At 41.8% G+C, this 14189-nt stretch overlaps 1 protein-coding gene across 1 annotated transcript in view; it reads left to right on the plus strand.

The window, feature by feature from the left end:
• Impg2 (interphotoreceptor matrix proteoglycan 2) overlaps positions 1-14189 on the plus strand; it is a 63782-nt gene that overhangs the window by 26826 nt on the left and 22767 nt on the right. The window contains exons 9-10 of the mRNA XM_032900305.1: positions 3126-3184; positions 8315-8335. Coding sequence (XP_032756196.1) covers positions 3126-3184; positions 8315-8335 — 80 coding nt within the window. The remainder of the gene's footprint in view (positions 1-3125; positions 3185-8314; positions 8336-14189) is intronic.

A 14189-nucleotide genomic window follows, 5' to 3' on the forward strand; every position in this document is an offset into this window, starting at 1 on the left:
TCTCCCTGTGGATTCCCTGTTCTCTTTGGGTCCCTCAATCTTTCCCTCAACTCTTCCACAAGACTCCCGGAGCTCGAGCTCCATGTAATGTTTGGCTCTGGGTCTCCGTGTCTGTTTACATTGTGTGCTAGGTGGAGCCTCTCAGAGGACAGCTAACCTAGGATGCTGTCTGCAAGCATTGCAGAGCATCATTCATGGCACCAGGGATTGGGTCTTGCACATGGGGTGGGTCTCATTTGGGGCAGTGATTGGTTGGCCGTTTCCTTCCTCTCTGCTCCTCTTTGTCCCTGCACATCTTGAAGGCAGGGCACATTTTAGGTCAAAGGTTGCTGTTCTTATCCCTCTACTGGGAGTCTTGGATGGTTACAGGTAGTAGTCACTTCAGGATCCAAATCCCTCACGAGACACCCGGTCTGTCTGCCCTCATCCTAGGTCTTTGGCACGTCCTAAAGATACCCTCCCCACCCCCATCCCCGCTAATTTCTGTTCTCTCCTGTTCTCCTTACATCTGATCCTCTCTCCCCATCCCCTCTACCATCCAGTTCCCTCCCTCCCTCCACCTCTGAAATCTATTTTGTTTCCCCTTCTAAGAAAGATTCAACCATCTTCCCTTGGACCTTCCTTATCACTTGGCTTCTTTGGGTCTGTGGATTGTAGCATGGTTGCCCTGTATTTTACTATGGGTAAAGTCCACTTATCAGTGAGTACAAACCATGCATGTCTTTCTGGGTTACCCCACTCAGGACGATATTTTCTACCATAAATCTTTTTTTATTAGGGTACAAGAGAGAGCATGGTAAACCTGAGGCCGTACCAAGTATGACAGAAAGGGCTCAAGATAGTACGAATGTGGGAGGATCTGAGGAAGGAAGCGAGGTATGAGAAAGGCAGCTTCTCTACTGTGCTTCTACAGGCTGCTGTCAAATCAGGTCTCCTTCTGTCTGCTCTCTCTCTCTCTCTCTCTCTCTCTCTCTCTCTCTCTCTCTCTCTCTCTCTCTCTGTGTCTGCGTGTGGTTCATCTGCATGTGGAGGGCAGACGACACCTTCCATTTTGGCTCTAGCTTTATACCTTGGTTGAGACCTCCACACCTTTGCCGAGTGTGCCTCAGGCTGTCTGACCTCCTGTTAGCTCCCAGGCATTCTCCTGTCTCTGCCTCCTACCTGCACCACTGGCATGACAGACACTCTTTAGGGCACCAAGCTCTTTGTTAGTTCCTGGGGATCTGAATCCAGGTCCTCACACCTGCATGGCAAACATTTTAGCCATTGAGCCATCTCGCTAGCTGTTCATTTGCCTTTCAAAGTGGTCCTTCCTTTGTCCTGTACAGAGACTTCTTCAGAAACCATAGTGAGTTTTTTAGTTTCAAATGTATCCTGAGGCAGGAGTAACCGGAAAGGGTAATGCAGTTCAGTGGGCAGAATATGGATGGCAGTGTTAGATAACTGCAAGTAACTTCTGAGCCAGCCATCCTTGAATTCTTTTTCTTAAAACAAGAAGATCTTCGGTGAACCAAGATTTTAAAAATTCTACCCCCTGACATTATGAGGAGTTGGTTAGAAGCTCCTAATTTTTGAGACAGGATGTGTTTTTGAGCCAGGAGCTCGCCCCTTCAGGATGGCCAGCAAGCCTGAGAGATGCTCCTCACGCTACCTTCCTGGTCCTGGAATTTCAGGTTTTTCCATATAGGTGTTGGGGAGACAAACTCAGGCACTCATGCTTGCATGGTAGGGACATTATTGACTGAGCCATTTTAACAGCCCCTTGAATTCTTTATTTTTGAACCAAGGGAATCTGCAGCAAACCAAGATTTTTAAAAAGTTCTACTCCCCTGATTTTGTGAGATGCAGTTAAAGGAATCTTCCCAGAAGCCTCTACGGTCCCCTAACCTTTTCTTGTGTTGGCCCCAAAGTCATTCATCTGGTGAGCCACCCTTGGGATTATTACGGATTAAATATTATCTTTTGTTTAAATACATATTTTTATATAATTAGATTATTTTTAGATCCTTGGTCTGGCACTCTTTCTCTTTCTCCAGTTACTGAGTCCTGATGGAAAGATGTGGTGGCATTTTAAAGGCTTGGTCTGAAAACCAGCTCTCACGGATGTGAGCTTACAGATTGATATTTTAACCAGTGGAGTTATCTGGCCTCTGCTTCTTAACTTGGGCCATTTAGACTTTTTTTTTTATATAATGCTGAGTGTGTTCCTAGTTCTCTTGTGATGTGGAGACAGGAAGCAGACGCTCTCAGACATGTTCACACTTAGAGAAAACAGACACTCAACTCTGCCAGGGTGCTAGCTGAGCCCAGCTTCCCAACTGGAACAGGGACACTTAAAAAATGCTGTTATGGCAAATACGTAGGCGAATGCCAGCAACAAACCACTGAACTGAGAACGGGACCCCCGTTGAAGGAATCTTAGGAAGGACTGAAAGGACTTGAAGGGGCTCGAGACCCCATATGTACAACAATGCCAAGCAACCAGAGCTTCCAGGGAGTAAGCCACTATCCAAAAACTATACATGGACTGACCCTGGGCTCCAACCTCATAGGTAGCAATGAACAGCCTAGTAAGAGCACCAGTGGAAGGGGAAGCCCTGGGTCCTGCTAAGACTGAACTCCCAGTGAACGTGATTGTTGTGGGGAGGATGGGGAGGGGAACACCCATAGAGAAGGGGAGGGGGAAGGGTTAGGGGGATGTTGGCCCGGAAACTAGGAAAGGGAATAACAATCAAAATGTAAATAAGAAATACTCAAGTTAATAAAGATGGAAAAATAATGCTGTTATACAAATGCTGTTATAGTGTCTTTTGAAATGAATTTAAAGCTTCACACACAAGGAAGAAAATGTTGATTTAACTAATAAGAGGTGTGTTTTTCATAAATTAAAAAATAAAAATTAAGGCACATTAAAATCACGAAAGACAAGATGAAGAAGTAACTGTGACAGTCTTGTGGCAAAGGCTATTTTCTGTCATGACTGTAACCATGGTCACTTTTGATCGATGTGTACAACTCTGATAGTTGTTCAGAAAGAGTGTCCTTTTCATTCTGCTGTTTAAGGCAACTGAAATACACATTTGGCATCTACATAGTTAGCATCTTTATTTTTGTTTTCTTAACAGGTTGAAAAAGCTTTCACAGGGTTACCCGGCTACAAGGGCATCCATGTTCTGGATTTCAGGTAAAGGGACACACTCTCCAAATGCACGTGTGCAGGGCCGCTCTTTGAATGGAGAAGCCTGGCGTTCATCAGGTGTATTCTAGCAGCGCGTAGCTGGAATGCTGTAACAGTGTTACTTGTTTGACACAGATGAAACGCAGCTAATGAGAGGCACAGCAATGGGTCATGGAGGTGTAGCTCGGTCTGTAGGTAGACCACAGTAAGAATTTAGACTTTGTGTTACAAGTTACACAGCTCTCATTTGGCACGGGACCCGGGCTGGAGTCAGACTAAAAATGATTTCAGACCTTTTCTGAAGCTTCTCAAGGGTGTAGTGAGGTGACTGTCAATCTTCAGGGCAGACACTTCTAACCTTCCTTTTCCAGAGGAAGGAAGAGGTTTAAAGGAATGAGCTATGCTGCTGTGGACAAGCAGTTCTCACTTGAGGGTGGAGAGGAGATTTTGTTTCTTTCTTTTTTTTTTCGGAGCTGGGGACGGAACCCAGGGCCTTGCGCTTGCTAGGCAAGCGCTCTACCACTGAGCTAAATCCCCAACCCCAGAGAGGAGATTTTGAAATGAAATAGCTTGTACTTTAGTGCTTGTTCTTAACCTCTAAGCGTGAGTCTTCCATTTGGGGAACTAGCCATAGCTGTGACCAGTTATTGGATACAGGGAGGCAGGTTGGGGCTGGGCTGAATGGTCTCAGCAGGACGTGTGGCAGTGTCTATTTAGCACTTATAGTGTGCCTCTGTGTGTGTGTGTATCTGTGTGTATGTGTGTGCGTGCACATGTATGTGTGTGTACATATGTGTGCATGGGCATGTGTGTGTATGTGTGTGGTGCATATGTATGTTTGTGTGTGAGCAACTGTGTGTGTAAGCATGTGTTTCAATGTTTGTGAGTGTGTGTATATGTGTGTGACTCTGTGTATATATATGTGTGTTTGAGTTTGCACATGAGTGTGTATGTGTGTATATGGGCACATGTGTTTGACTGTGTGTGTGTATATGTATGTGTATGGTGAATGTGTGTGAGCAAGTATGTATGTGTGTCTAAGCGTGTGTTTGCATGTTTGTGAGTGTGTGTATGTGTGTGTGACTCTGTGTGACTGTGTGTGTGTGTGTTGACAGAGAAAATAGAAATCATTGACCCAAGGCCACACATCTACTTAGTGCAGAGAGGCTTGCCCATTGAACTACCTATCTGACCTCACGCCACAACAGTCCTTCCAGTTGGCCCTCTACCATTTTCTCATATGCTCCTCCAGGAGTACCAAAGGGACGGCCTCTGAAGATCTCACTCGTTTGTGGCACAATGTGGCTTTTGAGCCATCTTGTCCAGAGTGACTGGCTGGGAATATTGCCTATGTTGAACTGTATCTTTTTTAGTGATTACTAGATCTCAACTCTTGCTCTGTATAAAATAATTTTACCTGTGAGTCCTGCTTTATTAAAAATGCTTTCGTGACACTTTGGGTAAATTAACAGTGTCTTTCTTCCTTAGTCTTTTTACATGCAGAGTGGATATGGGCAGTCCTTAATGAATTGTAGTGAGGAGTTAGTGAATTAACTTCCTTAGTGAGGAATAAGTGAATTAACTTTGTGAAATACTTAGCACAGTTTCAGGAGTAGGAGAACTTCTATTTTTAATACAATTTATTATTTTGTGTATATGGATGTTTTACCTACGTGTCTGTGCACCACATGTGTACAGTCCCCCCAGGCCCTAGAAGAGGATGTCAGATCTCTGGAGACTAGGGTTCCAGACAGCTCTAAGCCAAGAAGTGGGTGCTGGGGAGTCCAGTCAGGGTCCTCTGGAAAAGCAGCTAATGCTCCTAACTGCTGAGCACCTCTCCAGACCAAGAAGTTCTGTTTGATCCCTGTTATGTAAAAGAAACATCAAAAGCTGTCCCACTACTGTAGGCTAGCTGGTCTGACCCTTACTGACTGTAATGCTTGTAAGTCATTACAATTACATAATTGTACATTACGTAATTGTAAGTCATCTTTTTTGGCTTACTGTTTAGTATTTTTTTTTATTACATGTACATTGGTGTTATGCCTGCCTGCATGCCTAAGTGAGGTTGTGGGATCCCCTGGAACTGGAGTTAAAGTCAGTTGTGAGCTGCCCTGTGGGTGCTGAGAATTGAACCTGGGTGCCCTGGAAGAGCATCCAGTGCTCTTGACCTCTGAACCACTTCTCCGGACCTTCTCTTTCTCTCTTTTTCCCCCCTTTCTTCCTTTCCTTTGTCACATTCATGTCATTTAATTTTAGTGTCATGCCATTTGGATATACTTTTTTCTTCCTCAAAATATTTTAATCTTCTTTTGAAACCGAGCTGTGAGACTCAGAGCCAAAGATTGCAGTTAATTGCTTAAACATATTGCTAATCGGAATTTTTGGTTTTAGTCCATTTTTATACGTGCATTATGGTTTCTATGCTTTGAGGACTTCAGGTGTTTTGAGCATATTTAACCCACACCCCTCCCAGATTCCCCCCTTCCTCTCACCCCGCTTGGGTTCCTTTGTGTATTGTTCTTTGAGGATGACTACAAGGTGTATATGTTCATAATTAATCTCACCGTTTCTTATAATTGAATACTTGGGTTGTTTTTTTCTTTTTCTTTAACTAAAAATATTATTGTGGTAAAAGTGTATGACACATTGCTAGAATCAGAATTGCTGGTAGGACTTGTATGCACTTAGCTTTTTAAAATTAGGAATGTATTTTATTATTTTCATGAATGGAATTTAAATACGTAATGCATACTATCAACAGGAAAACAGTGGTGAATAACAAAAGTACAACCAGTTCTCCTTTTCATAAGTAACCTGCTAGCAGCCTTCTATATCTTTTCAAAGATGGTTTATGAAAACACTAACTTTTTTTTATATAGTTACAATTCTCTTGTTTGGGAATATATGCATAGTTTTTTGTTTTGTTGTTTGTTTTGTTTTGTTTTGTTTTGTTTTTGACTTGGGCTTCTGAAAGTCATGGCTCCTGCCAGGATGCTGCTTGGAGGAGATCTCAGGCTGCCATATCACTATTTATGCAAGGAACATGTTTTATATTGTTTCATTTAGTGTCATGGAGAGTCACAGTGGATGCTACTAAAATGTATTTCTACTGACTTCCACTGTGCCTATGAATTCTTCTGAAAGAGGAGTGCTCTTGGATGTCAGAACTGACATGTTCTTATACACAAGTTTTCAAAACATGACACAATCTGAACTGACTGCTCTCTACACAGAAATGGTACCACAGGGTCCGTCTATGCGGGCTCTTCTTTGAGTTGCTTTACTTAGGAGACCAGTTTGTCAAACAATCAACTTGTCCTTATTCCTGGGTCCCATGAGACAATCTGAGACACTGTTGCTTTTTCACAGGGCTGATGTGAGCTCTTTTTATTCTTTACTTTTTAATTAATTACTTTATTTATTTACATTCCAAAGTAAGATGATTCACGTTAGTCCCATGATTGTGTGGCTGGAGACTGCTTCATCACCTCTCTTCTTGTGGCTTGACCACTGATGGTAAAAGAGTAGAAGCAGTGCTCTCTTGTTTTCTCTGAATTTCTGCTGATCATTTTCCCACAAGCTGGACCACAGGTATGTTCCTGCACTTGGGACATGCAGAGAAATACAACAATCTGGATGAGTGACCAAGATAAAAGGAACTCCAGCCCTTGAATGGTTTTCTGAACATGGGAGGTTGCTGACAGCTACTTAGGTTTCTGCCTTCTTTGAGTTGTTTTGCTTGGGAGACCAGTTTGTTAAAAAATCAACTTGCCCATTCCTGGGTCTTATGAGACAATCTGAGACACTGTTGCTCCCTCACATGGCTGATGTGAGCTCTTTTTTTCTTTTTTCTTTTATTAATTATTTTATTTATTTACACCCCAAATGATGCCCTCCTTCTTGGTCCCCCCTTGCAGAGTTCTCCCCCATCTCCCCTCTCCTTCCTTCTAAGAGGGTGCCCCCAGGGCATTCCCCCTCCCTGGGACATCAATTCTCATTCTCTCTATTGGATTAGGCGATCCTCTCCCACTGAGGCCAGACAAGGCTGTTCTCTGCTACATACAGCCAGGGGCCTCTGGCGAGTCCATGTATGTGAGCTCTTTTTTTGACCTGCTTCTTCGGTTTTGTGGAGCGCAGCACAGTGTGGGAGAGCATTTCTTGACATTTGTGTGTGTGCTTGAAAACAGTCTCCTTAGGCCGTCTCAGGTCAATAATAGTTTGATTAGGAATGGGATTCTGCTTGGGAAATCGTTTCCTTTAAGGCTTCAAGATTATTGTTCTGTTGCGTTTGTTATTCTAGAAAAAAAGTTCATTTTCATTTGTCTTTCCCCTTTAAGGAGCTATAGGATTAATCTTTCTTTTTTTAAAAATTCACTTCTGAAACTGAACCCCTTTTCTTTGACCCTACATGTCCCCAAAGGACATTTCTATTGTTTTTTTTTTTTAAAATATTGGTGTCGTGTTCTTTTTCCAAAGATTTATTTTTATACACATGTCTACATGTGTATCCGTATTTGGCTATGAACACATGAGTTAAAATTCCTGTAGATGACAGAGACATTGGGTCCACAGAAGGCAGTTAGGAGCTGTCTGATATGGGTGCTAAGACCTAAACTCTGACTCTTAACTACTGAGCCATCTCTCCAGTCTGACATTTCTAATTTTATGCCAACAACCGAGGTCTTCTAATGATCAACCAAAGAGTTTAACAAAGAGATAAAAACAACTGTAAAAATTATTGGCTTTAAATGGTTTCCTTCTTTCTGTCTCCTTCCTTCCTTCCTTCCTTCCTTCCTTCCTTCCTTCCTTCCTTCCTCTTTCTTTGTTTCTTTTTTTCTTTCTTTCTTTCTTTTCTAACCCTCATTTTTTTTTTTATTAGACAGGGTCTTTCTATGTAGGTCTGTCTGTCCTAAAACTACAGCCTGGCCTCAAACTCACTTTCTTTTCTTTTCTCCTTCCCTTCCCCTCTTCTCTTGACTTCTAGCACATAGTAGCCCTGATTTGGTGTATTTCAGTTAAGAAGGCATTTTGAACAATGTGATGTGAACAGTGATGAGGTATGCACAGTACTAAATTATGGGACAATTATAAAGGCCATTGAGTTCTAATTGATACTTTTTATTTTTTTTTCAGGTCTCCAGAGGAAAATGGCAGGTAAAGTCCCTGTGCTATTTTCTGTGTTGTCCATTGTCAGCATCTAGTGTTAGGGTACTGAAGTGCACAGCTTAGTTCTCCAGTCTCTCCCAGTCTCATTGTGACCCTCTATGACAAATACTGTAGCCTTTGAAGGCCAGAGCCTCCCTGTTGTAACTTCTCAGTGCTACTGGGTGAGAGCAGACACAGGTGATGCACTGTACACTAGAGAGCACAGCTGTTCTCCAGTGACGCTTTATTTATTCACTAGGCATGGCGGTAGACACCCATAGCCTGAGTCCTTTTGAGGCCAAGGTCGCAGGAGGATTTCAAGTTCAAAGCCAGCCTAGGTTGCATAGTGAAATTCTCTGTTCATACAAACCAAGTACACAAAGTTGCCAAGACAAAAGTCGTTTTGTAAACCCTGAAACAGGACTGCCATAGACATTAGGCTGAAGTTCTCTCCTAGGCTGTAGTTCATAGCTGACTGATACTTTGAACATTGAGTTAATTGAAGGTAGGAGTAAAACCCATTAGCAAACATACTTTTAAGTTTCTTGTGCCATCAAATAATAAAATCAGATGCACTTAAAGGTGCATTTGTTGAAGGTGATGGCGCTGAGCTTTATGATGGTTTATTTGTAAAACTAGCTGTTCTTGAATTTTTAGGAAGCATATTGTAAAGACGAAATCAACACCCCTTTTATGAAAGTTATTGGTTTCTCTATGGATTCATAATTTACTTATAATTTGCCTCTCTCAGAAGCTTGGTAAATATAAATAGACTCTACGAAGCAAATTCGTAGGCTAACTATAGGAGTGCTTAGCGATTATGGTATCATTTCCTTCTTGTACAGTCAGCTTGGCATCTTTGATTTCCATATCTTCGGATTCAGACAACTGATATTGAAAACATTATAAAAAAGATAATGGAGATCTTTTTATCTATACTGAATATACACAGGCTTTTTGATTATCATTATGTTCCAGATAATAAAAAGTATTTGTATAGAGCATTTAGATGGAGTAGTGTTCTAGATATGATTTAAGGCAGTGATTCTCAACCTGTGGGTTGTGACCCTTTGGGGGGGTTCACTTATCAGATATCCTACATATCATGTATTTACATTATTATTCATAACTAGCAAAATTACAGTAGCAATAAAATAATTTTATGGTGTGTGGGGGGGATCACCACAGCATGAGGAACTGTGTTGAAGGGTTGCAGCATTGGAAGGTTAAGAGCTATTGATTTAAAGTAAGTTGGATGTGGATAATGACTACTCCACTGTATTCTAGAGGTTTGGACACCATAGAATTTGACACATGGAATGAGGGAGGTCACTGGAACCAACCCCAATAAACACCTAAGGCTCAGAAGAACATCTTGGCTTGAAAAGGAGTTTCTGATCTTCTTCACATTATTTTGACAAGTATTTGTGAAATGCCTTGTTTTTGGGAAGACTCCATGCATAGAGAAATGAATATGTTCTGGCTTTTGTCCTTTAGAAATGCATAGGGTGGTAGTCCTTTCTTTTTCTTAAAAAAAACAAAAAAAAAAACCCCAACTTTATTATCTTAGTACTTTGTAGGATGGTAAAATGAGGGTTTGTATTTTTCCTTTTGTCTAGTAAGGACATTTTGTTTTAGAGACATAGTTTTGTTGGAAATTACGTGACTAGGAGGTATCAGGCATCAGAATTTGAGTTTCTGTATATTTACTGATTGTAATGTGGTCTGTGCTATGCTACCCTGCTGAGGTCTGCACCCATTCAAAAGTTACTCCCTCTTATGGTGATTAGCGAGTTAAAACAACCCTAAAACTTGAGGTTACCCCTAGTACTGAAAGGATACTAGTCATTTGCTGAGTGCTAATCATTCTGTTAACACACTCAATAACACAGACAACGATTAAATATAAAGTCACTATTTTCCTGATAGAATGCAAGCTTAGGCACAGTTTCTGAAATTTTTCAGTGTTATCAGGTAGTATCAATTAATCGATTGGATTTATTTGTAAACTTGATACACTGACATACCGAGCTGTGCATGAATGCCTGTGTGGAACAGAATTAAAGAATACATACTCTGTCCTCCTTGCCATTTAGATACATGTGAGATTTTTGACTTGTTTTTTTTACTGTGTGTAATTCCCACTTATTATGCAAACTTAGTAGAATTAATTTAAAAAGAACAGATAGTATATCAGTCTAACTTACACGTGTTCTAATGTCAGTTCCAAGCATTGCTATAAACCCTTTCTTCCCAGAAGAAACAGCACAGGAGAATTATTCTTTGTTGTTGTTGTTGTTGTGGTTGAAGATTTGTTTATGTATAGGAGTACGTGTAGCTGTCTTCAGACACACCAGAAGAGGGCATCAGATCTCATTACAGATGGTTGTGAGCCACCATGTGGATGCTGGGGATTGAACTCAGGACCTCTGGAAGAGCAGTCAGTGCTCTTAACCCTGAGCTATTTCTCTAGCTCTCTCATATTTAGCTTGTGTGATGATGGGGAGTACCACTGCTCTCCATTTTAAAAATACACACATCCAAATTGCCAATTGGGGCATCTAGGGTGAAAGAATGAGGCTGAGCCTTCCATCCACATGATTGATCCCTAACTGGTGGATTCCTATGTGACCCACACTGAAGCGCAATGGTGTGGCCTTGGTTGGTTGCCTCACCTTACTTGTGGGGCCAGCACAGCTTTCTTCAATCAGAAATGTCTGTCTACCCCTCTGTGGACTTTCTTGGCCTCTTGAATTTTTAAAAATTTTCCCTCATGCTGAGAATCTTCGTGTTTTATTCCTTGCCAGATTGCAGCTTTCCTGGGTCACAGTGAAGTTCCTGGCTTTAAGAATACATGGTTTCTTGGTATTATAACTATTTCCTTGAGTTCTTGTTTCAAGACAAAGCCATGCTAATAAACTATGGCATCTTCCAAAGTCATTTTATCTTTCTTAATGAATTTACCTTTACTAATATGTATGTTATGGTAGATAGAGTTAGGGTTAGATGACCAAGGCAAACACTGGGAAGCAAAATGGTATTTTGTGAGCAAAGGACAAGGTTGGTTGGTAATCGAACACAGACTTCCTGAGTTGCAGAGATTTCTCATCCAGGAACATTTCTCGTGATCTCTTCTCCTCAGCATTTAAAAGCCATGCAAGGCACATGCCACTTTCCAGTAAATGCTTGATTGTCCTTGCCCAAGTTTGCATGCAGTGAGGCAGGCATTTCAGTTCTGTTTGGCATGGCCTCCTCTTCTTCCTCTTCTCTCCCCCCTACTTCTTTTCTTCCTCTACCTCTTCCTCCTCCTTCTTTCATTGTGAACATTGTTTCCTGTCCTAGAGTCATGCTAACCCTACAGGAAAGTTTAATAGGTTATACAAATACCATGAGAAGAAGCCCAACTTTTTGGATATGCAGATGTAGTTCACCAGGCTGGCAGAAAGCATGGCATCTTCATCAAGTAGTGGATGGCCTGGAAACTGTCTCTAAATGAGTACTAAGATACAAATGTATGAAGAAAATAGACATGCTCTGGGGGAGGAGTTGTTCCTTTTATATTTAGGGTTAGAAAATACTCCAGATTAAGAGACAAAATGCCATGGCATTTTAAATGGTAAGGATTCCAATGATCTGATCTGTTCATATTAGTGACAACATTAATCACTTTCTCGTTACTTTCAAAAGTATTTGTTGGGGTGCTAGGAGGTAGGCATTGTTCTGGATGCTTGGAGTGTATTATTCTGGTGTTTGGAATAATAACTGTGTCTGTCCAGACGGTAGGGGAGATAGAGAACGATCAATGTTGTCAGAGAAAAAGAGACACCCTGAGGAGGGGGGAACAAAACTGAAGCAAAAAAAAAAAAACAAACAAAAAAAACAAACAAACAAAAAAAAAACAGGCAGGTGAAGGAGGTGTGTGTGTGTGTGTGTGTGTGTGTGTGTGTGTGTGTGTGTGTGTGTGTTCATGAATATGCAGGGACCTGTAGATTGGGTGAAATAAGCACACCAGGAAGTGAGCATCAAGGTGTGTGGTACCTGTGCCCTGCCAGTATGTCCAAAGACCAGAGCTTCCCATCAGCAATGGGCGTGTGACGGATTCAGTTCTGACCAGAAGGTGTCCCTCTTACTGTTTTATGCCTTGGAACCACTATTCTTTCCTTAAAAAGAAAGACTAAAATTTACAGATTAACATTGTAGTGTAAAAACTTAAAAGGCTTCAGCTGCCTGAAGGACAGAGGATATGACACTTTCAAACGTCATAATGGCCTTCAGCCATATTTACCCCCGTCTTCTCCCCCTCCTTCCCACTAGTCCCCTCTCTCTATTCAACTACCCCCTTCTACCTAGATATCTTTCTCGTTTGGACTGTGGCTGAGGGCCTGTTTGCAGGAGTACCAGTTATCACTTTTTAAGAACTAGATCACCCTTTAGAACAGGCAGTTTACTGTGAGGAGGAAAACAGTAATCAAATGACTCGGGGTTTCTTTTCCTCAATGTAATCAATTAGTGCTTACCTATGTTAATGGGGGAAGGAAAGTTGGAGAGACCTGGTGGCTTACAGGCATCCCCAATAGACTAGGGTGTCCTCCACATGCAGATCAGGACAGGTCCAAACTGGTCAACTTGCCAGCACTTACAGGAAGGAAGGACTTCTTAAGGCCACTCTCCCCTTCTTAAAACACAAAAGAGAATTCTTTCAGATTGATCTTTTTAACACGGGAAACACACCTGCCAAGTGTGTGATCTTCCCGTTGGCTGGCTCATGGTTTTTTGCCCCCATAGGAAAGGCCGTGAGGAGTTAGAATCGAAGTTTCTTTTGCAAGCTTGGCCTCAGAGGAGGTTGGGTGATCCAGATGACCACTATCGTCAAACCAGGGTAGTTTGTCGTATTTGCCTTTAATCTATGGGGCTACTGACCGTCAAAGAAGCCTCCAAAAGTAAAGCTTATGCAAAAGTACAGCTCTCCCCTCTAGGAGGATAAGATAGTTAATTCTGCAGTCAAATATGAGTGACTGTTGTCGGTCTACATTTCTGCTCATATAATAGACACTGGGTAAGTCGCAGTATGAGGTGCCAAGCTGGATATCGTAGAAACTTAAGAGAAGAAGGCAGTTACAATAACAAAATCCTTTTACAAGCACATGACAACGGCGATTGAATAAGCATACACTCCACTATGTATGTATATACTCATACACATACATACATATCTACATATACACACATGAATATTTAAGTAACTTCATGGGAAGATGTCACCTGTTTTTGTGTTTGGAGTTGGGAGTCTTTTGCTGCCATAGAATGTCTGAAATAGACATCTTCTATTATACATCTGGCTTGTGTTTTTGGAAGGTTTTCCCCCGGAGGTATCTTGCATGCCAGATGTGAAGAGGCAGGCTGGAGGCCAGCCTGGTGACTGGCGCAGAGACTCCCTTGACATGATGCAGCCCGGTCTGAGCAGGTTGAGTGGTTCACAATACGGTGCTGAGGTGAAAGGGCAACTCCACCACATCTTCTGTGTGAAAATTTAAGAAGCCCTTTAACTTCTTAAAAACCTTAGTATCATTTCCTTAGCATTCTCTTCTGAAGAGATAAGCCTTCTCCAAACCTTATTGTAAAGACCGAGTGAGATGCAGTGGGTGCCTAGTATGTTGAGAACACTTAGAAATTGTTGTTTGTAAGAGACGCCCTGGTGAGGGAGTGTCCAGGAGACACATTTCCAGCTGTTTCCCAATTTAATCTTCTCATAATATTTCTTCAAATGGCCAGGAAAATGTCAAACAACACACCAACTGTTGCTAATTTGCCCTCCCTCCTCCCTTCCATCAAGCCTTTTCTTCATTGGTTTGTATGAAGGGAT

The sequence above is a fragment of the Rattus rattus genome, chromosome 4 (genome assembly GCF_011064425.1).
Source record: "Rattus rattus isolate New Zealand chromosome 4, Rrattus_CSIRO_v1, whole genome shotgun sequence".
Lineage (NCBI taxonomy): Eukaryota > Metazoa > Chordata > Mammalia > Rodentia > Muridae > Rattus > Rattus rattus.